The 23496-nt window shown below is 33.9% G+C and overlaps 1 protein-coding gene across 1 annotated transcript; it reads left to right on the top strand.

Annotated features, from left to right (window-relative positions):
• Nucleotides 1-12: 12 nt before the first annotated feature.
• Nucleotides 13-23446, top strand: LOC128158356 (uncharacterized). The gene is made up of 31 exons (XM_052821148.1): nt 13-263; nt 1202-1371; nt 4914-4986; nt 6077-6144; nt 6829-6951; nt 7661-7808; nt 8769-8896; nt 9977-10150; nt 10320-10609; nt 11054-11231; nt 12906-13108; nt 13591-13687; nt 14021-14147; nt 14293-14497; nt 14741-14789; nt 14919-15071; nt 15570-15706; nt 15923-16058; nt 16251-16405; nt 16516-16666; nt 16929-17063; nt 17393-17572; nt 18039-18146; nt 18501-18629; nt 19046-19258; nt 19470-19574; nt 20224-20331; nt 20847-20944; nt 21696-21762; nt 21996-22102; nt 22295-23446. The coding sequence occupies exons 1-31, from the start codon at nt 98-100 to the stop codon at nt 22857-22859; spliced, it is 4746 nt and encodes a 1581-aa protein (XP_052677108.1). The 5' UTR covers nt 13-97; the 3' UTR covers nt 22860-23446.
• The last annotated feature ends 50 nt before the right edge of the window (nt 23447-23496 follow it).

Here is a 23496-nt window from a genome sequence, read left to right as displayed (position 1 = left end):
TCGACGTAGAATCGAGAAACTTCCCGAGTGAGCAGTCGGACATCAAAGCGGTTCGAGCAGGAACTGTAAATAACGTAATGAAATTGACCATGTTTCAATGAAAGACAGGAGAATGCCTTTTCCAACAACGTATCCATTATTTCAGTTAGTTCGGTTAATGTCTATTCGAGAAGATGGTGATTCAGGAAAATCACCGGTAGTGACAAAATATGCATGGATTGAGGCAGGGGAGGATAATTTGTTAGCTCTTTACAACAGCAATGGTAAATATATTTTGACCCAGTTTTTTGTGACCTTACGCAATGTTTGATCATGAGTGTCGACTATGAAATTAGGGCATTTGAATTCATGTCATTGTATAGTGCACTCAATATGCATAAGTTATGCATCAGCAAATAATGCTAAAATGATATGAAACATCATAAATGACTTTTTCTTTGAATAACGTTAGCCCTAAAAAAATGTTTCGCATGAGTAATTAAACAGACTTATATAGTGTTGATTACATATGTATAAATTGTAATGCATTTTTACGCGTGCTTGTGGATATATATGTGCAATTGCATGGAATTTGATTTATTAACTGGAAAAAAGTTGCTATATCTATAAATAACTTTTGTAACAGTTGTGTACGTGATGCATCGCATGTGACATATTAACCTTATTTACAAACCTACTTACATATATGTACAAAAAATCATGCTTTCTGGATAATTTCCAAAGTTTTAATTAGCATATTGTGTCGCTTATCGGATTGCATATGATAATTCAAGGCTTTTAAAATTAGTTTCAATTTTGTTTGTATAATTATGCGATGTTGCCTCAACAAAAACTTTGAACTCATCTGTTATAGATTCCAGATTAAGAACAAATAAGATTTCGATTTTGACATTTATCAACAGTTTAATTAAGTTCTAAACTTCTATTCCTTACATTAGGCCTAATGAAACTTCAAGTTTAGTGGATTGATAAACATATAATTTGTACATTTCAATTTATCACTTAACTGTATAGTCTTAAAATACATGTTTAATGATTGTACTTTATAATCTCGAGCATCAAGATTTGCATATTTAGTTTTGCATCAATATGCCCAAATTATTTGGCTAAACATAAAAGTAAATAAGCATGTGGTATAAATTAAGTAAAATATAGACTATCCTTGGAATTTGTGTGTTTTTATGAGGAAATTCTTTTCCAGGATACCTCTTATTGCGGTATTCATCATCAGGGAAAATCCCTAAATACCAACAGCTGACATGGCCCCAAGAGAAACCAATATGTTCCATGTGTTTTGACCCCACAGTATCATGGCTCCTCATTGTAACAGAAGATGCCACGATTTTCATCATTCCTGCACGATCAATTCTGGTGAGTGAGGCCTCAACCTATTTCGTTTAGATTTCTCTGGTCTGATCCAGAACTTTCCAGTTTTATGTAAACATTGATCACATTAGAAGTGCTAAGGGAATTTCCAGAAGATTGGGCATGCTATTCTGGACCATTTAGGGTAAAGGAATACACATAATCTAAAATAAACTTTTAATATAGTCAAATCGTACATATTTGTTACAGTAATGTTTTTTTCTTTAGAACATAGCTTTTCTCTTCTTCTTTTTCTCACACACGTGTATAGAACGTTGATGTATTTAAAGTTGAAAAGGTCACTGGCTCAATGAATTTCATTGTTGACCGTTTTTGTTGGGTTGCTAGAATTATACTTGCAGTTTAAATGTTTTGTTAGGAGATAGTAAATTGATTTTTTTTAAATATATATAGATATACATGTATATATATATATAGATATACATGTATATATATGACATAATGTGTTTTTTAAATTAGAATATTTTGTTCCTTTTATATAGGTACATGTATATTTTAAATCTTAGATTATTAAGGTGGTATTGGAAATCTGTTGATATTAATGAGAATAAAAGTACATTATAATCAAACACTTTCATTGGTTTAGAATTTTTTAATTTTACAATATTTGAGCAAAAAAAATGTTTTTAAACATGTTTGGAAAGGTAAAAATAATAACCCCATCAGGGATTCAAATCGTCTGACTTACAGGTTAAGTACATATACGTTAGTTAACTGTCTAACCCAATGCTCTTTCATGGGAAACAACAACATAAAATTTTGCTTGATTTTATATTGTTTATTTCAATATTATGGGAAGCATATATTCACAATATGGAAGTTTGAAAATATCTATTCAAAGTGTCGACATGCAAGATTTCTTAATTATTTAGTAAGAAATAATAAAATCAGAAAAGTATCATTATAAAAGTAAGCATTTAGAATGTGTATGAATGTTTTATCAGTCGAAGAACATATCTGTGCTAGATTACGTAACAATCATAATTCATGTCTAGTTACAACCAGTAAATTCTGGCTGTCATACTGACTATTGAGGCACTGTAAAGGAAGATTTTCCTGATTCAGAATTATTTTTATGCATGACATAATTAAAAAAACTTCCTTTCTGAATTTTTTTTTTAACATTATTTTTTACACTATGAACTTAAATATTTAAAATCTTGTCAAAACCATGAAATATGAGCCTTATAATCATAATTTGTCAATTTTGTTGTCAAGACGTGTGCATTTTAAAGTACTAGTAATAAGAATAAGGAGCATCTGAATTCACAGTGAAATTCAACCGGTATATACATGGATTTACATTAAGTTTATTGCTTATTCAAGTAGAGAATTTATTTGCTAACTATTTTATGATATTACCCATAGCACATAGATTGAGATATAGATGTATATATATATATCTCATGAATATCTCATGAATATCTCTGTGCTTTATGTATATCTTTATCATTCACTATGGGCAGGTATATGTCAATTTGAGAGTTATTGCAATGTTTGTGCCTATTATTTGTATATATCTATGCAATGTGTATCGTCCCGATCCTCTCAAATTGTCGTTTAACTGCATTCCACCTGTATCTCAAACGACCGTGTAGTGAGCGACCAGCGCGCTAGTTTCCCTTCGTCATCGAAAGCAAGATTTTTTGTCTTGCCTAGATGGCCCAGTGGTTAGCGCGGTGGCCGCTCATTGCTAGGAGAATGGGTTCCAGAGGTCGTGAGTTCAAGCCCCGGTCGGGGCTGAGGTGGAGCTCCAAAAAGGTGAATATCTCTGTGCTTTATGTATATCTTTATCATTCACTATGGGCAGGTATATGTCAATTTGAGAGTTATTGCAATGTTTGTGCCTATTATTTGTATATATCTATGCAATGTGTATCGTCCCGATCCTCTCAAATTGTCGTTTAACTGCATTCCACCTGTATCTCAAACGACCGTGTAGTGAGCGACCAGCGCGCTAGTTTCCCTTCGTCATCGAAAGCAAGATTTTTTGTCTTGCCTAGATGGCCCAGTGGTTAGCGCGGTGGCCGCTCATTGCTAGGAGAATGGGTTCCAGAGGTCGTGAGTTCAAGCCCCGGTCGGGGCTGAGGTGGAGCTCCAAAAAGGTGAATATCTCTGTGCTTTATGTATATCTTTATCATTCACTATGGGCAGGTATATGTCAATTTGAGAGTTATTGCAATGTTTGTGCCTATTATTTGTATATATCTATGCAATGTGTATCGTCCCGATCCTCTCAAATTGTCGTTTAACTGCATTCCACCTGTATCTCAAACGACCGTGTAGTGAGCGACCAGCGCGCTAGTTTCCCTTCGTCATCGAAAGCAAGATTTTTTGTCTTGCCTAGATGGCCCAGTGGTTAGTGCGGTGGCCGCTCATTGCTAGGAGAATGGGTTCCAGAGGTCGTGAGTTCAAGCCCCGGTCGGGGCTGAGGTGGAGCTCCAAAAAGGTGAATATCTCTGTGCTTTATGTATATCTTTATCATTCACTATGGGCAGGTATATGTCAATTTGAGAGTTATTGCAATGTTTGTGCCTATTATTTGTATATATCTATGCAATGTGTATCGTCCCGATCCTCTCAAATTGTCGTTTAACTGCATTCCACCTGTATCTCAAACGACCGTGTAGTGAGCGACCAGCGCGCTAGTTTCCCTTCGTCATCGAAAGCAAGATTTTTTGTCTTGCCTAGATGGCCCAGTGGTTAGCGCGGTGGCTGCTCATTGCTAGGAGAATGGGTTCCAGAGGTCGTGAGTTCAAGCCCCGGTCGGGGCTGAGGTGGAGCTCCAAAAAGGTGAATATCTCTGTGCTTTATATATATATATATATATATATATATATATATATAAATATATATATATATATATATATATATATATATATATATATATATATATATATATATATATATATATATATATATATATATATATATATATATATATATATACACACTACTAATACTAGTATGTATAATACAAGAAAAAGACAATCACAGCTCATCAGATTGAGATAGATGTATATATGTATAATACAAGAGGCTAATCAGAATCGGTGTCATCTTAACTTGGGAGCACCTATCTGTAACAAATTCATTGTTTATTGATCATATTGATAGAAATATTTAAAATCTATAACTATTGTTTGTGTCATTGTATATGCCAAAGTTCTTTAGATGTGCAAGCATGCCTGACGTAGTATAGGGGAATGGGCGTCTATAGTTTCACTATAGGTTCGATCCTTTAATAATTTTTGGCGTATGTGGGTTTTAAGTTTGACATTCTTTTTTTATGATATTCAGACCATATAGGCAAATGATGTTATGCAAAATTGATTCTGAAAAGAATGTGTCATATGGTGACAGACTGTGCCAATGAATTTCTTATCTTTAAAAAATGGCTTATTCAGTGACATGTAGCTGAAAGTATAAATTGTCATTCATTGTCAAGAACATTTATTTAGTATTGCCTCAACAATCTCAATTTATACATATTTCATATCTGATTTATTTTTTTTTTTTAATATTAGGATAAATCAGCCCAGGTTAATCAAATTTGGAGTTTGGATGATGTCACAATCACTAAAGTGAAGAAACCACGAGGTAATTACTTCTGGGTTATAAAATGGGGGCCTATAATTACAATCCAGGATTACATTATTCTGTAGGGGAACTAAAGACTGAAAAGTAACATATATAATTATGTATGAAAGATGAATGATAAGGCCTGTAAAAAAAATTTGTGTGTTTAGGGTAACACCGATGAAAAAATTAGGTTAGGTAGGTAGGGATTTTTTTTATTTTATCATATTTTTTTCTGCATGAATCCTAAGAATGTTTGTTTGTGCCATATTTAAAAATGGGTTTTTAATAGAAATAATATAAAAATCACAATCGGATAAAAACAGACATCTAAAAATGGTAGGATCGGGGCATTTTTGTAGGTTAGGTAGGGTTACCCTAAACACACAACTTTTTTTTTTAGGCCTATTCATTAATCATCTGTAAATACCAAACATTTAAACTATGGTAATACCCGTAAGGAATACTTGAGAGAGTACTATAATTGTACAGGATCATTCTATGGTATTGAAAAGATCTAAGTTGTGGTTATTTCACACTGAAGTAATACAGAATCTTTCTTGTGTTAAATACCGGTATTTTGGGTAAAAATAGTAGACTAAGTACAACATAACCCAGTATAGTTTTTGAAAATGAATAATTTCAGTCCATTATAAGCATCTAGATAAATAAGGCCCACACTGTATACATAAGGAGAAGAACTGTGTTTTATTTTTTTTCTCCAACATTTGTTTATTTGTTTCAATGGACGAGATTGGCGAGATGTGATTTATAGATAAACAGCAATGTGATACATGTAGATGTTGGTGAACAGTATCTTCAGTTGGTTTGACAATTGTTGGTGTCTTTTACTGTAAATTCCTTATTTTACGCATGCCAAGTACATAATTCCGCGATTCAACCACTGTTTTGTATCAAATCATGTGAATATAAAATCACAATCATCAATTTTTTGTTATAATTTCTATAGTTAAAACCTGTCTGAAAAAAAGCAAAACTTTAAAATCCGCGAGTGTTGCTTCTTGCGTTTTACGCGAAAATTAATTCCTTGTTTTTAATGAGGGATCTACAGTAACTCCCCATTATAATAGTTGTATTCCTGTACATTTAGGTCTCCCATCTGTTGTTACGTGGTGGCATACACTGGACGGTCAACAAATTGCTATCATTGGCACAAAGGTATTGCGCAGCTAACCTGCATTCATTTGATAATGATATTTTTATAAGACCAGGTTTCTCAGTCACTGCATGGTAATATAACATCTGAAAGTTTTCTGTGAATATGTTTCACAAAATATGGTACAAATTCTTTGTTTATGCAGATGCAAAAGTCAGCTGAAAATCAAGTTTATGAAACTTAATTACTTTTGTTTTGCCTCGGACTAGAATGTCGCGACGTCATTGGATGAAACGCGTCACGTGGCTGCCTTACAAATTTCTTTAAAAGGCAAGCGTCAAAATTTATAGGGCAACATGGCGGACGTAACGTTATTTGAACTGATTTTCTACACAAACGTTTGTTTACATATCAAACTTTAGGTCCTCGACAAAACAAAACACTTATTAGGTTTGTTACTGACTGTTTAAAGAAATTTGTGGGGTCGGTAAAGTCCATAGAAGGCTCGGCTTCGCCTCGCCTTCTATGGACTTTACCGACCCCACAAATTTCTTCAAACAGTCAGTAACAAACCTAATAAGTAATAGTATTATGTACTGTTGGCAGAAAAACATAGCAAAGCAGTAATACACAAGTGCCAAGTAACCGAATTCCATGAAGCAACAGCTGTTGGTGTTATATGTAATTATTCTATTTTTATTATTTCCATGTTAATTTAGTGTATAACATTTTGCGTTTTTTTGTAGTGCGGAGAGATAGAGATTGTTGACTTAATCAAAAGATGCATTGTTAATGAAGTGGAGGTTGATGCCAGCATAGCTAACCTTGACCTCATTCAAGATGACCAGCAGATGTCCACTTATCTCTTGGTACAATCATACATTTTATGCAGAAAGAAACTTGACACAGCCAGGATATAGAACCATTTTAACAAGACCTTGGACTTTCGGTTGGACGTAGTTATCTATTTCTTGCGTCAAAACAAGTTAAAAATGACGTGGTTTTAAGCGAAATATGCACCGATTGAGTAGCCTTAGCTCAAAAGCCAGACAAATTTTGTTTGATTTCAAAGAGCCATGGCTGAGTGGCCAGCAATGAAATAGACAGACCTATGTCACATTGCTGTTTGACACAACTTCCCAAAGTCCTAGCTCTTGTTAAAATGGTTCTATGTTCACATAACCCCGATTTGTTGAAGTGATTTATTTTATAAACAATGTAGATTGACAAGTGATTCTGAATTTTAAAAAGGTGTTTAGAACTGGTTTTCAAACCCATCAAAACATTTCATTCTGATTAATTGGGCAAGAATGATCTTCTGACCAGTTTTAATGGAATTTGTGGAAATCTTTACTCAGACTAGTTTGGTTTTATTTGTTTATTCATTTTCAAATGAATTGTAATTATATATGCAAAATGTTTGATCGGATGAACGTAAAACAATTTCTATAGCAGTTTGCCTCTGGCCATCTTTAACCTTAATAAACCCTTAAAAAACTTTTTGTTAATAAACATGAAATGTATATTTGAACTTGAATATATTAAAACATATATATTTTTTTTTATTGGGGATTTCAGATAACTGGACAAGCAGGAATTCAGTGGAAACTCCTGTTGGAGTCGAGAACATCCGAGGTCCTCAAGTTTGACCTTGAAGTGTCGGACCTTGGCTATGACCAAATTGATGGCCGCCAGTTGCCAGTCATAAGCATCACTGCCGTTACAGGTATGTGAACAGCACCTACCAGGTGTAACGACTACAGCCAGCAGCATTATGAACAGAAGTGTGATAACAGAAAACGAAGGGATTAAAACAATTTAAGAGGAAACCCTATATAAAAGGTCTTTTGTACAGAATGTGTCCTGTTTAATGTAGGGTGTTATGTGAATATGAGGTCATTTAAAAAATAATAAGAATAGGTCTTGTATATTAGATAAAAGGTCTTATAAGAAAAGGTTTTATATAAAGATAAGTATGCAGATTGAGTTGCTTTTACTGAATGTGTTAAATTTTAATCAGCAAGATTGACCCAGATTGTGTGAAAGAGATGCTTCAAAATGATTGCATGTATAGTCGATGCTTCACTGATCAGATGAATATAGGTGTAGGATATATTGTATAAGTGAGTCAATAGCACACACAATTTGTTTTGAAATTATGAAAAGCATTTTTTGTTTTTGAAAACCGAGTAACAGACTGATCCTCTGTGGGAAGGGTGTAGGGTTGCATGGGAATGCAATTAGGATAGTTTGTGCTTGAATAGAATAGGTTGATAGGAAGGAAGGAGGTAATTTGCTCTGTTATGTACGCAAATTGAGTCTAAGCACATAAATATTGTGTTTGTTTAAATGCTTAGTACATGATATTTTGATGCATGGATAAAAACTGTTTTCTGTCCTATTCAAAGTAGTTTCAAATTAGCATTCTAGCTTTATCTTTATGCTAAATAAAAAAAAAAGACAATGTTCAATTTTTCATATATTTTATATTTTTAGCTCTCTCATCCGATGTCTCTGAAATAACGAACATCTGTACCAAAAAACAGACAAGACATGAGAGTTTTGTCACAAATAAGAGACATGTAAATGCAATATGTCTATTCAGAGATCTGTTTTAATGAAATCTTTATCAATTTGAATTTAAGATTTAAGAGAGATTTAAATGTCATTGAATTGTTTTTTGCAGAGGAAACCAAAGATGTCTTCCTGCCTCTTAGGTTCTATCAGTTTCAGAGATCTGTTTCATTGAGTCCTCAGAACGCCAAAGGAAGACACTTCATCACAGCGTACGACAACAAATCATCAACATACCAGGTCAGTCATCAATGTTGTATCAGGTTAGATATCAATCATGTATCAGGTCAGATATCAATCATTTATCAGGTCAGCAATCATTAACCTAACAGGTCAGTGTCCAGTCGTGTAATTATCGCACAAATATTAGTCATTTATTAAGTCATATATTAGGTCAGATGTTATGTATCAGTCAGCTGTCAACCTTTTATCAAGTCAGCTCATACAGCACCAGTTTTGTATCAGATATTGGTCAGCTATCAAGTATGTATCAGGTCAGATATCAACATATGAGGTCAGTTATTTGTCATGTATAAGGTTAGCTATTAGTCATGTATAAGGTCAGATATCAGTCATATTAGGTCAACTTCCTAGTCATGTATCAGGTCAGATATAAGTAATATATTAGGTCAGATATCAATCTTGTATAAGGTCAGATATTAGTTTTGTATCAGGCCAGATATTAGTTATGTATAAGGTCAGATATCAGTCATATCAGGTCAACTTCCTAGTCATGTATCAGGTCAGATATAAGTAATATATTAGGTCAGATATCAATCTTGTAAAAGGTCAGATATTAGTTTTGTATCAGGCCAGATATTAGTTATGTATAAGGTCAGATATCAGTCATATCAGGTCAACTTCCTAGTCATGTATCAAGTCTCATATAAGTAATGTTTTATATCATATATCATTCAGATATCAATCTTGTATAAGGTCAGATATTAGTTTTGTATCAGATTAAATATTAGTCTTGTATTCAGTTCAGATATCAGTATTTCATCAGGTCAGTTATCAGGTGTGTTTCTGGTTATTTACCTTCAACATACCAGGTCAGCTTTGATAACCCATTCAGATCATCAATGAATCATGTTTGAAAACAGGACTCAAGTATTATTGATTGCCTGAAATTCAACAGAATTATGTGCAGGCTTGATCTTATTAAAAGGGGATTGATATTATTGATGCATATTGGCCATGCCAATATTTCCAGAAATGTTCACAACTTTTTCTAACAGCATTGTGTATCATTGATTTATGTGAAAGAATAAGTGAATGCTCATTTGAAATATTAATTGGATATTGATCTTTTTAACACAGGTATTTGATAGCAACATAGAACATTCTCCGCTGTTTGTATACAAACTTCCTCTTGGTGCTTGTAACATTATCCTTAGTGACAAAACAATTTACACAACCACCAGACTGGCTGGAGAGAAAAGACTGCTAGTAATAGCCAATCAGAAAGCCGAGACATCAGTGGAAAACCAGAAGGTATATCCATCAAAAATTGATTATATATTGGAGTATGAATAAAATCGCAGCTTTTGAACTAAAAATAAAAAACATTTAGCTTTCATTTTTAGAAATAATTTGGTAACTTAACAGTTATGCAGATAAATACATGGTTAATGTACATAAAAATAATAATTTTTTTTAAAAGGAGTTCAACAAGGAGGCTGTTTTACAGCATTTTGATTTACCAGCGGATGAGAAATTATTGGCTGTGGTGAAGAAGTCCTTTCCATTCTACTGGCATGACAAGAGGGAGGAGAACTTCAAGCAGCAGATGATGAGAAACAAGGAGACCGGACTCTGGAACCACTCCGAGGATAAAACTCTTGGCACGTACGGTGGAGCGTACAGATCGTTTGAGATCCAAATCAATGGTCACACAGTGTTAAATGGATGCCTGGTTATCACAGACACAGCCGTGTATGAACTTAGACCAAGGTTTGTTATTCCTCTTCTGTTAATTCTTAATATTAATTGCAAGATGAATTTATTGTTGATTTTGTTATTTTCATTTGATAAAAAAAATTTTTTTAATGAAATTTGATCCTTAATTTTTATTTTTTGAAATTTGAATCTTGAGAAATTTTAGATGAATTAATTTTGGGGTGAAACATTAAAAATGAAAAAGCATTTTAAGTATTTTATACTAAACAAATGAGTATTAATCAAATTCAATTAATAAGGTCTTTATCATGCTGTAAAAATACAGTGAAGCAAATAAAGCAATGTGAAGCAGGAGCTTGTTGCTTTTCTGTTGAAAACAAGATGGCAATGATATTCTTATTTAAATCTGAATTTGAAACTTCTTTGCATGTTACTATTTAAATTTTTTTTCATTTATGCACAACTCAAAATATTGATATTTGTTATGTTGATGTGCAGGATTTCCCCTGAGCGCCTTTTCCTTGATCTAGCCTTGGGTAAATCAGATGCTGGTGTGACTGACAACCTGGGGATAGCCCTGGGTCTGGATGTTAACACCCTGTATGAGTTGTCAGCAGAGAAATGTGTTCAGAACCACAGTTATGACAGGGCCATCAAACTCTTCAAGTTAGCTAAGGTAATATAATAAATTAAAATCAAAATACAGTAACATCTCTGTCAGACCCATCTAAGTCTTTAAGGCCAGCATTTTTTTATTTTTAGGTTTACAAACCCGCCGCTCGATTTTCTGAGTTTTTAGAAAAAAAATAAAATTACAAAAAAGATCTTTTTTTTTTCCCCGACAGCAAATTTTTTCAAGTAGGAAAAGTGTATCGTCATTGTTATCACAGAGGCATAAAATCTGCTCTGTTTGTGTCACGATAGCCTAAAAATTTCTTACGCATCTTTTTCTCGTGCTACATTCTTCAGAGAAGCCTCTACAAACACTCTGCTGTAAGTTTCATACTTTGAAGTTTTACCGACAGTGTTGACCAGTGGCTAGACGAGATAGTCACACCTCACTGAACATGGCTTCCGTAGTTACCTGTGCAGCTGTTTTCAAGTACATCACTGTAAAATGATTCCCTTTCTTTTTGTGTTGAATTGGCATATGTATTCATTGGCTTTTTAAAAAAAAATTTTACAGAGAGAGAGAGAGAGAGAGAGAGATGTATTAGAACACATTTTAAAGTGACCTGCCTAGTGAATTAAAAAAAAATCATATTATTGTTTGTGCATTTTCCGTTATTTTCAATTAAAATTTACCATTACATAATTAATTGCATAGTTGTACTTTGTACATGGAAATTCAACAGGATAAAATACATGCACACATATAGTTGCAGTTATTTTATAGAGTCTGTTCACATTCACAATGTTATGTTTGAGTTTTCTCACATATAAACACCCAAACCAATTTTGTAAAAAAAAATGTGAGAGATCAATGAAGTTGAATATTTTTTAACTGCAGAAAACATGAAAGTAATAAATATTTTGTATATTAATAATTATATACTAGTATCATACAGGAGAAAACATTATTACTTTATGTACATAAAATTTAGGTTGTTTTTTTTTTAAATGAAATGTTGACATGTCCGACAATAGTTTGACTGGTAACTTTGAATCTTGGGCTAGTAACTTTGTGGCCAAATTTTGTAATTGCACACCCCTGACATTGCTATATGTACATGTAATATCAAAGCTGTATGTCTAATGTTCTATTGTACTATTTCAGAGATATGTTACACAGATGACATACTTTTCACATGCTACACTTGATGCAGTTACACACCACTATCATGAAGTTGTCATTCATTATATTAATATTAGAATAAAGATGATGTCATAAAAGGTTTTTTTTCTCCTACAGAACTTTACAATTTTGTGGTTCGTAAACCTAAAAGTAAAAAAATTGTAGGTCAAAAGAGATTTTTATTTTTTTTTTATTTCCTCCTCCTACGGAACTTTATCATTTTGTGGTTCGTAAACCTAAAAATAAAAAAATGCTGGCCTAAGCTGGCTAAAATAATACATGTGAAGGTTATGGTAACATTCACTTAGTAAGTGAAATCATAAATAAGGTACAACAGGTGGCAAAGGTAATACATGTGAAGGTTACATTCACTTCAATAGCAATTATAAAATGTGATGACTATCTGCAGATGACAATCTGTATTATTTAGCCATCATCTTTAGAGAAAATCAGATTTTTTGTAATGACACTGGGTAAAATTTATTGATCCTTTTCACTAAGTCTTGAAATATTGAATAAGTGGGTTGCATGATGATAAATAAATATTTTCAACAGTCTTCATTCCTGAGGCGTGTATCATGCTTTGCCAAGCATGGGTGTGTACAGGAAGTGATGTCACACCTGAAGCAGGCTCTGGGGGATCGCTCCTCTGACCTCACCACGGTGGAGAAAAAACAACTGTCCAACATGGCCGTCTACTGCTACATTTACCTCTTCAAGCAAAGCTCTGGGGAGCAGCACATCAAAAACACGTTTTTGTTAGTACTTATAAACAATTAACCCAAAGATTTTTCCCCCTACTAACAATACAGAAGATAAAAATCATATTTCTGGAAGTACCGGTACTTGTAAAACCAATAGCTAGAGGGTTTTTTCTTTCCATTTACTGTACAGTAATGCAAAAACAAATGAATATAGAACATTTTGTTTATCAGATAATTATGTTGAGACTTATAATTTTTTATAATTATATCCCTCTTCCTTGTATTCAGTAGCTTAGAATTTCCCCACCAAATGTACTTCAAAATTAGCTTTGAAAATCTTCATTTTGATATTGGTCTTTACTTATATAATGCAAGATTCTACTGTACAATTTATCAAGCTATGGTTTATTATTACTATGTATATTTATACAAGAGGTTATCTTCAACAACAGGTTAAAGCAATAAAAGTGACACAAATTACATGAGAATTACTTTTAATGTTAGAAAAATATTTCATGAGCTCTTTTTTATTCCAGAGAATTTTTGACCAGCAATTTCTTCTATGATGAACAGATGGCCCTTAATTTATTAGCAGAAAGCAACTTAAATGATATTTTATTGGAGGTAGCAAAGGTAAGATTACTTTATCATATAAATCAATTACAGTAAATTTTAGTAAATTTTGATTCCATCAAACAAAGGAAAAAAATCTGAAGTAATGATTTTTGACTGTCATTTTAAATTGATGTATGATCTAGTAGGCAATTCAAAATTACCTGTCAAGTCATTTTATTTTATACCAAACAGTTATAATTGTTCTGTTCAGGTTTTTGGAGATTTGGATCCCATGTTATTTTCCTTAGTTAATTATCAAAGGTATATAAATAAATAAATGAGGTTTCTTGACAACTGATTATGCACACTTTAGAATAAATCTGAGGCTACAAGGCAGATTTTTGTTTTTAGTCCCGTGGCCTTGTTATGGAGGCCCTTAGTCTACTGGCCAAATTCAATCACTTCATGTTACAACCAGAGATGATTCAAGGACTTGTTGCCAAAGGATTTACCAACCACCTCATCCAGGCTTCCAAAGGTAACAGCACCTTTGAAGTTTGTCTATTGTTGAACAGTTCTAGTTTGGTGTATTTTGTATTTGTACAAATTTTGACTTTAAAAAAATGCATGCAGAATTCATTGTATAGTATGTAATACTATGTACACTATTGTCTTTTCTTCAGGTGTGTTCCTTGAGTTCATGACCCCGCCATCATTGGTGGACCTGTTGTGCAGTAAGCCTGAGCTGGCCCTCCCCAACTACCGCCTCCTGCAGCCTGTATTACGCAATCTTGATGAAGCTCATCTGGAGACTCTGGCCCAGGTGTTTGACCCTTCCCGAAATCCCCTAAAAGGCCACCTCTGTAGATTCATGGGGTCCAGGCACAGGTAGGAAATGTATGGGACTCAAGGTTTATCTCATTATTCTTAAGGAAAAGTTGAGTATGACATAAGCATTTATCTCAAATACACCTACATTTACTGTACATGCACATGTGTATTACACATGTATTAGTGCTAAATTGTTTAAGTTATGATATATCACAAAAACGGAGTACTATTAGGATCATTGATTTTTTATGGTGAAGTTTATAATGATGATAGTCATGTATTCTCTGATTTCTATTGTAGAACCACCAGTATTAGCTCAGTATCCAGTGATGGAGATTCTGGAATCTTGGTAAGTTTTGGATGCTATCATTATTCTCAAAGCACAATCTGAAAGCTTTTAATAAAAAAAAGAAAATGTTGTTTTAATTACTTTTGTAAAAATGTCAATATATTTTAAATATCAATGTATGATTTTTAGGATGGAGGAATCTTCAATGCAGGAAAACTGGTGGAGTTCTTTCTGAGCGTTGTACTTCACCTGAACAAGAAGCGAGAAGCGAATGGTCACATTCCATCAGTACAGGAGATGATGTCTGTCAGTACATCAGAGGCAAAGCAGCGATCTGTCAGTGTAGGTATCAGAGAGAGAGAGAGAGAGAGAGAGAGAGAGAGAGAGAGAGAGAGAGAGAGAGAGAGAGCAGCCATCTGTCAGTGTATGTATGAGAGAGAGAGAGAGAGAGAGAGAGAGAGAGAGAGAGAGAGAGAGAGAGAGAGAGAGAGCAAAACAGCCTATGTCAGTGTAGGTATCACAGAGAGAGAGAGCAAAGTTACATAACCAAATATTTTAATATATGATAAATCAGCAGAACATTAATGTAATATTCCTGTACATGAGAGAGAGAGGGAGTGGGGGAGCAAAGTTACATAACCAAGTATTTTATTATTATGTAATTATTCAGAACAGTTTTAATATCTCGGTATTTGAGAGAGAGAGAGAGAATTTACTAGTAAAATTTATGTTTAAATTATTTGATTACAGGTTGCATGATTCATTTATTGTTTGAAATATAAAGTACTTGCTTAATTTCCGAATCACATGCCAACAAATAAGTACTGATAAATTTTACAGAATGCCCAAGCAAATCAGCCCGTCCAGAAGAGAAGGCGTCTTTCCTTTCAACCTCGCCCAGTAGGGACAGGTCCCCAGCATGTAGGGGTGGTTAGAAATGGAGAACTATATACTTGGGGGAAAACATCCCAGGGGAGGTAAATAATGACTACAAATAATTCATGCTTATTTCATACCTATTAAACAGAGGAAACAAAATCTTGAAAATTATATTAGATAAATGAACTTATAATGATTTTGATTTTTAAAATGATTTGTTTAAAGAATTTTTGAATTCAGATAACAAGTATTTTTTTCCAAAAGTAATTCACAATATCTTGCTCTAGAAATGACTTTTTGCATCTCTTCTCTAGGTTGGGCCATGGAGATTTGGCTCTTGAGAACACTGTATCCCCTCCCTGCAGAGTTGAGACCCTACACATGCTGCAGATTAAAGTTCTGTCCGTCTCCTGTGGTGGGGAACACACCGTGGCCTTAACACAGCAGGGGGTAAGGAAAAATTTCCCTTATATCTCAACAAATGTATTAAGTTTACACATTGCAAAACACTCATTGGTTTTGTTAACTTGTGATTTGTCTTATAAGGGTTGAAAAAAAAATTGAAGTCAGACACTTATCATAAATTTTATTGAATTTTAATGACCAATATTGTATTTAAAATACACATGCTTCTTATTTCAGGTTTATGGATGGGGATCTTCTAAGTATGGCCAGGTGGGGACAGGAACCACCCACATTTACAGTAGGCCTATGTTGATTGAAGCTTTGTCAGCCGCCAACTGTGTGGACATAGTTTGTGGACAGTATCACACCCTAGCTCTCACATCAGAGGGAGAGTAAGTGTACATAGATGTGTGGATGGAGAGAGAGAGAGGGAGAGAAAGAGAATAACACTAAATTTTAGATGTCCTTTGATTATACTGAAAAAAAATGTTTTCTGTTTTAGTGTGTACAGCTGGGGCTGGGGTGTCCACGGTCAGTTAGGGCATGGCAATATTGAAGATGCACTGACTCCTACCAAGGTCACATCCTTGACCTCATTAAATGTGTCTCACATACAGGCTGGACACTGCCATTCTCTGGTATTAACAGAACAAGTAAGAGAACATTAAATTCTTCGACAAATCTTTTTGTCAGTGAAGTCCTCGTTAAATCACTGAAAAAAATTAAGAGCTGTCATTACTTCTTCAATGTCACAGACAGTATTGTTGGTGAAAGTTTATAATTAAATCATCCTACTCTTGAAAGTGGATCATGATTATGATTTAATTCATTCATTCTTGATCCTTATCATATTAAAAATATGAAAAAGTTGATATGTTAGTGTACATATCAGATTACTCCCCTGTAACATTGTAGGGTGTTGTGTATTCCTTTGGATGTGGTTTCTTTGGTCAACTTGGCATTGGAAACAACAGAAAATCTTCAGTCCCAGTGAAAGTCCATACACTGCCAGAAAAAATAGCAATTGTAGCTACAAGATACTTCCACAATGTAAGATATAAATGTTACTTTTAAAATGTGTTATCTTGCTTTCATTGTAATAAATTTTCATTTTTAACATGATATACTGTTGAATCATTTTTATTTGTGGCGGTCTATGTTCACTGGTAGCCAAATTTTTCCTGGTTCATGGGTATGTAATTTTGTAAATTTGCGGGCAAGGGTTACCCACAAAAGCCACGAACATGGTCCCAACAAATGATGATTCCACAATAAATTGTTTTAAACTGAAGTTATACCCCTCTTCGCTTGTCTTGTAATTATTTGAATTCAGTAAAAGATTGTATTCTACCATTATATGCCATACAATTGATTGGCAGGTGGCAGTAACACACAGTAACAAGGTGTACACCTGGGGGTGCCACCCTTACAACCTGAGGTTTGTGGCTCATGCGGCCAGGAAGGCCCGCCAGGCGGGGAAGTTTATGGGGGACCCGGTGGAACGTTACCTCCTGCCTGAAGTCGTAGATACAGGATACGTCCACGGCAGAATCACAAAGGTAGGGGACCACACTGGGTTCTTTTATTTTGTGGGTTTTTTTTTCAATAGTCATGAGCATCAATTCTCATTAATTTTGTAGAGATTCTAGGATTTGATAATTTGTGAACAATAGTTCTTCCGACGTGAGCAATGAAAATTTTCATATTTATACTTTCTTTGATAAATATTTGATATGGATAGATCTGCTAAATGAAGAAATCCACAAAAATTGTTGTTCAACAAAGAAATGTTATGATAAAAGCAAATTATCTTGTATCATATGCACTGCATTGAATGAAGTCCTTAATAGATTGATATATGATGAACCATTAATCCCTCAGCTATATTAGCTGTTGCAGTAATTTTGTTGAAATTTTTTTGTTTCACAACACAAGCTTATACAGATATATGACTTGTGAAACTCTGTTATACTTATGTATGTATATTGAGTGAGTGAGGAGTTTTCTTTTTTGTCTCACTGACAGGTAGCGTTAGGGAGTTCCCACGGTTTACTGATGACTTTGGATGGGGATGTGTACAGCTGGGGGCGTAATGCAGAGGGTCAGATAGGGAACAACTCAAAGTATGAAATGGTAAGTCAGATGTACATACCAAAAAAAAATGGGGAACATCTCAAAGTTCTTGTATGATTTAGAAGTATGCTATTGTATGTATACACAAATATGATTAAAGTATATTGTACTTGAAAGCTAAGTAAAGGTGAAAATTTAAGTGCATTTATCCTGTGCTTTACTTAGACTTTTTAACTGTTTGAAAATTTTGAAGAGTAGTACAAGATTTAAAACAGTGCAATATAGATGAAGATAAAAAATGAATGCCTGGTAATATGTTAAACAGATGAAAATTTTTACATCCATGTGATGGTTTTTTATACATATAAAAACTCAAGTGAAGAAATTAAATGCAAGTTTACATGTATTTTGCAGAAACAGCCCAACATTATCACTCAGATTAACGACCGACAAATGGCCCATTTAGCCTCCGGAGGAGAGTTCAATGTTACCATGGACACCGAGGGATTGGTGTGGGTGTGGGGAAAGAATGACTTTGGCCAGGTAAGCACCAAAGATTTGTATTTGTATGATAAACCTGTGATTTCTTCCAAAAGCCACACTTTGAACCATCTTAAAAAGGCCTTGGACTTTCAGTAGGACGTATCTATCCTTTTCTTGCATTTAACAAGTTAAAAATGATGCTGGTTTTAAGTGAAATTTACACTGATTGCGTAGTCTTAGCTCAAAAGCCAGACAAATTTTGTTGATTTCGAAGAGTTATGACTGAGTGGCCTACAATGAAATAGACAGGGCTACATCACATTGCTGTTTGACACAACTACCCAAAGTCCACACTCTTGTTAAAATGGTTCTAGGACAAAATATTTTGTTTAAAAAATGCTGTTTTTTAATTTTTTATGTTCAATCATAGCTTTCTTGAAATAGTGTGATAACTAAGTAATTGATATTTTTTATAGCTTGGAATGGACAAGATGGATTCCACAAGTCCAACCAGCACCAAACACAGCCGAATACACACTCACCACAGACACAGGGAAACCTATGCTCCCGTTACAGAGATACTGGTCCCCACCGTCTGTGCTGGTATCCCTGCCCCTAAACCTGCCGGTAGGATAAGGCACACCAGTCTGTCAAGGTCCGACTCCTTTGACAGCAGTGAGGAACACTGGGTAGGGTTTCATGTTGAATGTTGGGAATTAATTTTTCATTCATTGAAAATCGTTGATCAAACATTTTCTCCTGAATTTTAGTCTGCAGGCCTTCAGAACACAAATTTTGCAAAATTATTTAATTTTTGAAGTGATGATTTATGATTCATGTTTTGAGGGAAAAAATGGTTTGTGGGGTTTTGATATAGTGCAGTTTCTGTTTTTTGAGCAGCTTGGATTAGAAAGATTTGATAGCAGGCACTTGGATAAGTTACCAGATCTCCAGTCTTTGACAGAGACCAAATACAACCGACTTGTCATCCTGGAAGTATTAGAGGCAAGTACAATACAGAGACATTTCAGTATAATTCTATGTTGTAATCACTGGCAAAGTGAATAATGTGTTTTCCTTGACTAAATCTTGAAACAATGACTTTTGATATTTGATATTTTGAAAAACACAATATTTCCTGTTCTTCTCTGGAAAACCATGGATGACCCAGACTCTGTCTGTCTAATGCTTTGAAGTTTAATCTTTCCTTGCAGTTTGGAAACACGATACCTTCTTTATTCTTTGAGAAAGTGCTCATGAGGTAGTAGTTGTAAATATGAAATGTTTGAAAGGAGAATAATCTAGCTGATTAAGCTGGTATATTCAAACATTATGGTAAAATAAGATTTTAAAAAGAATGTTTAAATTGCTTTAAATTGCTTGAAATAACAATTTTGAGTCATGGCAACAATAAAACTGTAAGTTTTTAAATGATGGTCATGGGCAATTGATGAAAAGTACATGTACATGTAGATAACAATTGTAATTATTCTGTAAAGTCTGAAGGATAAGTACATTCAGAGTCTGCTGATGTAATTGGAGAGCACTTAAGTGTAAGTGAAGCAGATATGGAAATTTTATTGACAAAGCAAGCTTATCAAAACAATACGAGCATGCCAAATACAGGCATTTGATAAGTCTATTTTCTTTGTAGCACCTGTCCGAGTTCTGTCACTGCCTCCAGTTCCTCAGGAGATGTGTAGATCTGAAGGACTGGTTGAGTGCTGTCTATGTGGGCATTCACAATCAGAATTATTCCCAGGTAAGCCATTTATCAATCAAAATATTCACAGATTAGCCAATTTATGATCATATTTATTCATGTGTATGCCAATTACATGTAATAGCAATCAAAAATATTCACAGGTTAGCCAATTATTGATCAGATTTATTAATGAATATGCCAATTAATAGCAATTAAAATTATTCACAGGTAAGCCAAATGAAACCAAATCCTGGGAGATACCGCATGTTTAAAGATGATTGATATAATTTGTGTTAGTAGGGCTTGGTTAGTGAAGAAATATTTTAATTTATTTACAACAAAAAAGAGCAGAAATATTTGTTGGGGGTTAAATTTTGTTTTTGTTTTTGTTAACAATGTTCGTCGACATATTTATATTGAGATAATTGTTCATCAAATTTCATAGTGCAGTAGATATGGCACCAGGCTACTTGCATGTAGACCCAGCAAATATGACATTTTTGTACAATTTCCAAAAATAAGGTTTTCCTTAAAACATTTTTTCAGTCATTTTCAAATACTTTCTTTTTCAGGCCTTGACCTTTCACCTGTCTGCACTTAAGAAATACAAGCATCATTATACAGCCAAGTTTAATGCGATCGTGTCAGCAATTATCAACCTCTATATTCAGTGAGTATTTTTAACTTGTCTTCATAATATGTTATTATTAACCAAACCCTCCATTAACAGCATTTCTGGTTTGAAGATGCTGCAGTATAAAAGTTAGGGCATGAAGACCTTAATAATCAAATTCTCAATTTTAAAACTTTTGATTTGAAAATATTTGATTATGCAAATATACATTTACATAAATGGATTAGGCAGCAGGCAATGCCTATGTAAGCCTTCTGCATAAGGTGCAAGGTAATACATGTAAAGTGCAATATATAAATGACAAATTCAATAATGCTCTTACCGGTATTTATAGAATGGTATGATGAAGCATAAAAATATATGCATAAAAATATATGTTCAGATGGGCGAAAAAAAGGGGGGGTTGGCAAAAAACGGTTTTGGGAAAAAGAAAGAGAAAAAAAATCAAAAACTTAAATAGTACAATTACAGCATATTAAGTAGTAAAACTTTTCTGTTTTATATGGCAATTGCTTTTTGGTTTCTAAAGATTAAAGTTCATGGGGTTTATTTTAGGTTAGGGGAAGAGTCCTTTTGATGATAACATATTTTAATTTTTCTAAATATACACCAGTCTTAAATTAATTCATCAATTGCCCTTTAGATGTTTATCTTTTTTTCCCCAATGATTATAATTGAAAGATTCTGTATTTGATGACTACATTTCTGAGTATTAGATTTGTTTATTCAGTATTAATAGTTGATGTAATACATGAACATGTAAATCTTTTTGTTGTGTATATTTCAGGCTCTGTGTGAAACAAGATCTGCCTGCTGGACAAAAAGAAGAAAGATATAGGATTCTAATTATGGAGGTACTGTGATATATATTATTTCATAATGCAAAGTGTCTTTGTTTTGTGTTCACGATATCTTTATATCTTGTATCATTTTAAAAGCTCATTATTTATTTGACTGGATTCTAAATAATCCCAACACAAATGCAGACAATTATCTTCTTTCAAACAAATGATACACCCATATACATACATTTCATGTTTTTTGATAAATTGTAGAGGAGAATGAAATTTACTTTGTGTATTTTTAGGTCTTGCAGTTTTGGGAGACTGAAGAATTGGAAGCAGTAGATTTAGAGAAATTATTGAGTCCGTACTTGGATCATCTCTCCTGTATTTTGTCTGTCATCATTTTCTGGTGAGCAGCTTTTTTCTTCAGGTTATAATACTGGGCTGGTTACCTGATGTTATTTTTGGTTGAAAAAATTGTTAAAGGCAGATGCAGAAGAAAATTAAGAATTTACTGTTCAACACCCCCTTAGATTGAAGACACACCATCATGTTGTGATTTTCTGGTACTCTTTTACAATGATTCATTGTTTGTTTTTAGGCCACGGTCAGAGAAGCGATTGGCTGCTGAAGCAAACCTCTCATTCTCCACAAAATTTTCAATGACAGTCTTACAAAACGTTATCAAAAAACTACAGTCAGTTGACTTTGAAAAGAAACATCCAATATGTCACCAAGCCTACCAGCCTTTTTTTGTGGAGAGCAGTGAAGGTCACGGCCTTGACCTTCAGCCCAGTGACAAAATGATCCCCTATCAGCAGCTCTGGCAAGACGTTGTGCAGAATCTTCAGAAAGGCACCGAGTCGCAACAGTTCATTGCCATGACACGCAGCGAGGTGGACCATTTAGACGAAAAGCTTCACGGGGAACAGGTGCTTGATTCGAGTCAGACCAATAACAGTGTCCTGTTCACATGCGGACATTATTACACAAAGCAGAACTTTCTGGAGGAAGTTTTGGTCAAGTTTCAGAAAGAACTTGCACATGGTCATGCCAGTGTACCAAGTAGTGCCCAAGTTCTGGTAAAGTACTATAACAGAGGGGATCTTCTGCCTCTGGCCTGTCCCAAGTGTGTTCTAAACGCTCTTCATTCTGTGGGCAATTAGCAAGAGAATCCATTGTGCTACGTGGTGCTATAAACTTAAGAAACATTTTGTTGTTAAAACTGTGATAATTATTTTAAATGATTTGTTGCCATATCCTGTTAATAATCAGTCAGAACAATTATTTATGCTAGAAAAAACTGTATCTTTTCATGTATCCAAATTTGCAAAACCTAAAGGCAAGCTTAGCTGATATCATGCCATGTTATACCGGTATTCTACAGAATGTTGCCATAAGATTCTACATTTATGTACAGAGACTGTATACCAAGTATACTATTGAAATATAATGAATAATATGTATTATTATATGTAGTTTATGCTACATGCTCAACTGTCTACCTTATGAATACCAATGTGCAATTTGGAAGTGATCATTTCCAACGATTTTTGTTTTGTCGTTCTTTGATTGTTGAATGAAATCTAATCATTCTCTTTGATTTACTGTGATATACATTACCCAGTGAAGTTATGTATTAATTTTGATATTTTAATCTTTCGAATATTTAGTTATTTATTTAATATATAATTATGGTAATTATGGTATACTGTATGTAATTGAATAAATTTTTTGCAAATTAAAGTTTTTCATTAATTGGAGTTGAAAATTTACATGTGCATACTACCGGGTATCTACCCT

The sequence above is a fragment of the Crassostrea angulata genome, chromosome 8 (assembly GCF_025612915.1).
Source record: "Crassostrea angulata isolate pt1a10 chromosome 8, ASM2561291v2, whole genome shotgun sequence".
Lineage (NCBI taxonomy): Eukaryota > Metazoa > Mollusca > Bivalvia > Ostreida > Ostreidae > Magallana > Magallana angulata.
The sequence above is the reverse complement of the archived record's forward strand: the minus strand, read 5'-3'. Positions and strand labels throughout refer to the sequence as shown.

Coding starts and splice junctions, on each gene's coding strand:
- LOC128158356 (XM_052821148.1), top strand. CDS start 98: ATGAAAGACAGGAGAATGCCTTTTCCAACAACGTATCCATTATTTCAG. Junction 16,406..16,515: donor GCTCTCACATCAGAGGGAGA/GTAAGTGTACAT, acceptor TTTCTGTTTTAG/TGTGTACAGCTGGGGCTGGG. Junction 17,064..17,392: donor CTACAAGATACTTCCACAAT/GTAAGATATAAA, acceptor ATTGATTGGCAG/GTGGCAGTAACACACAGTAA.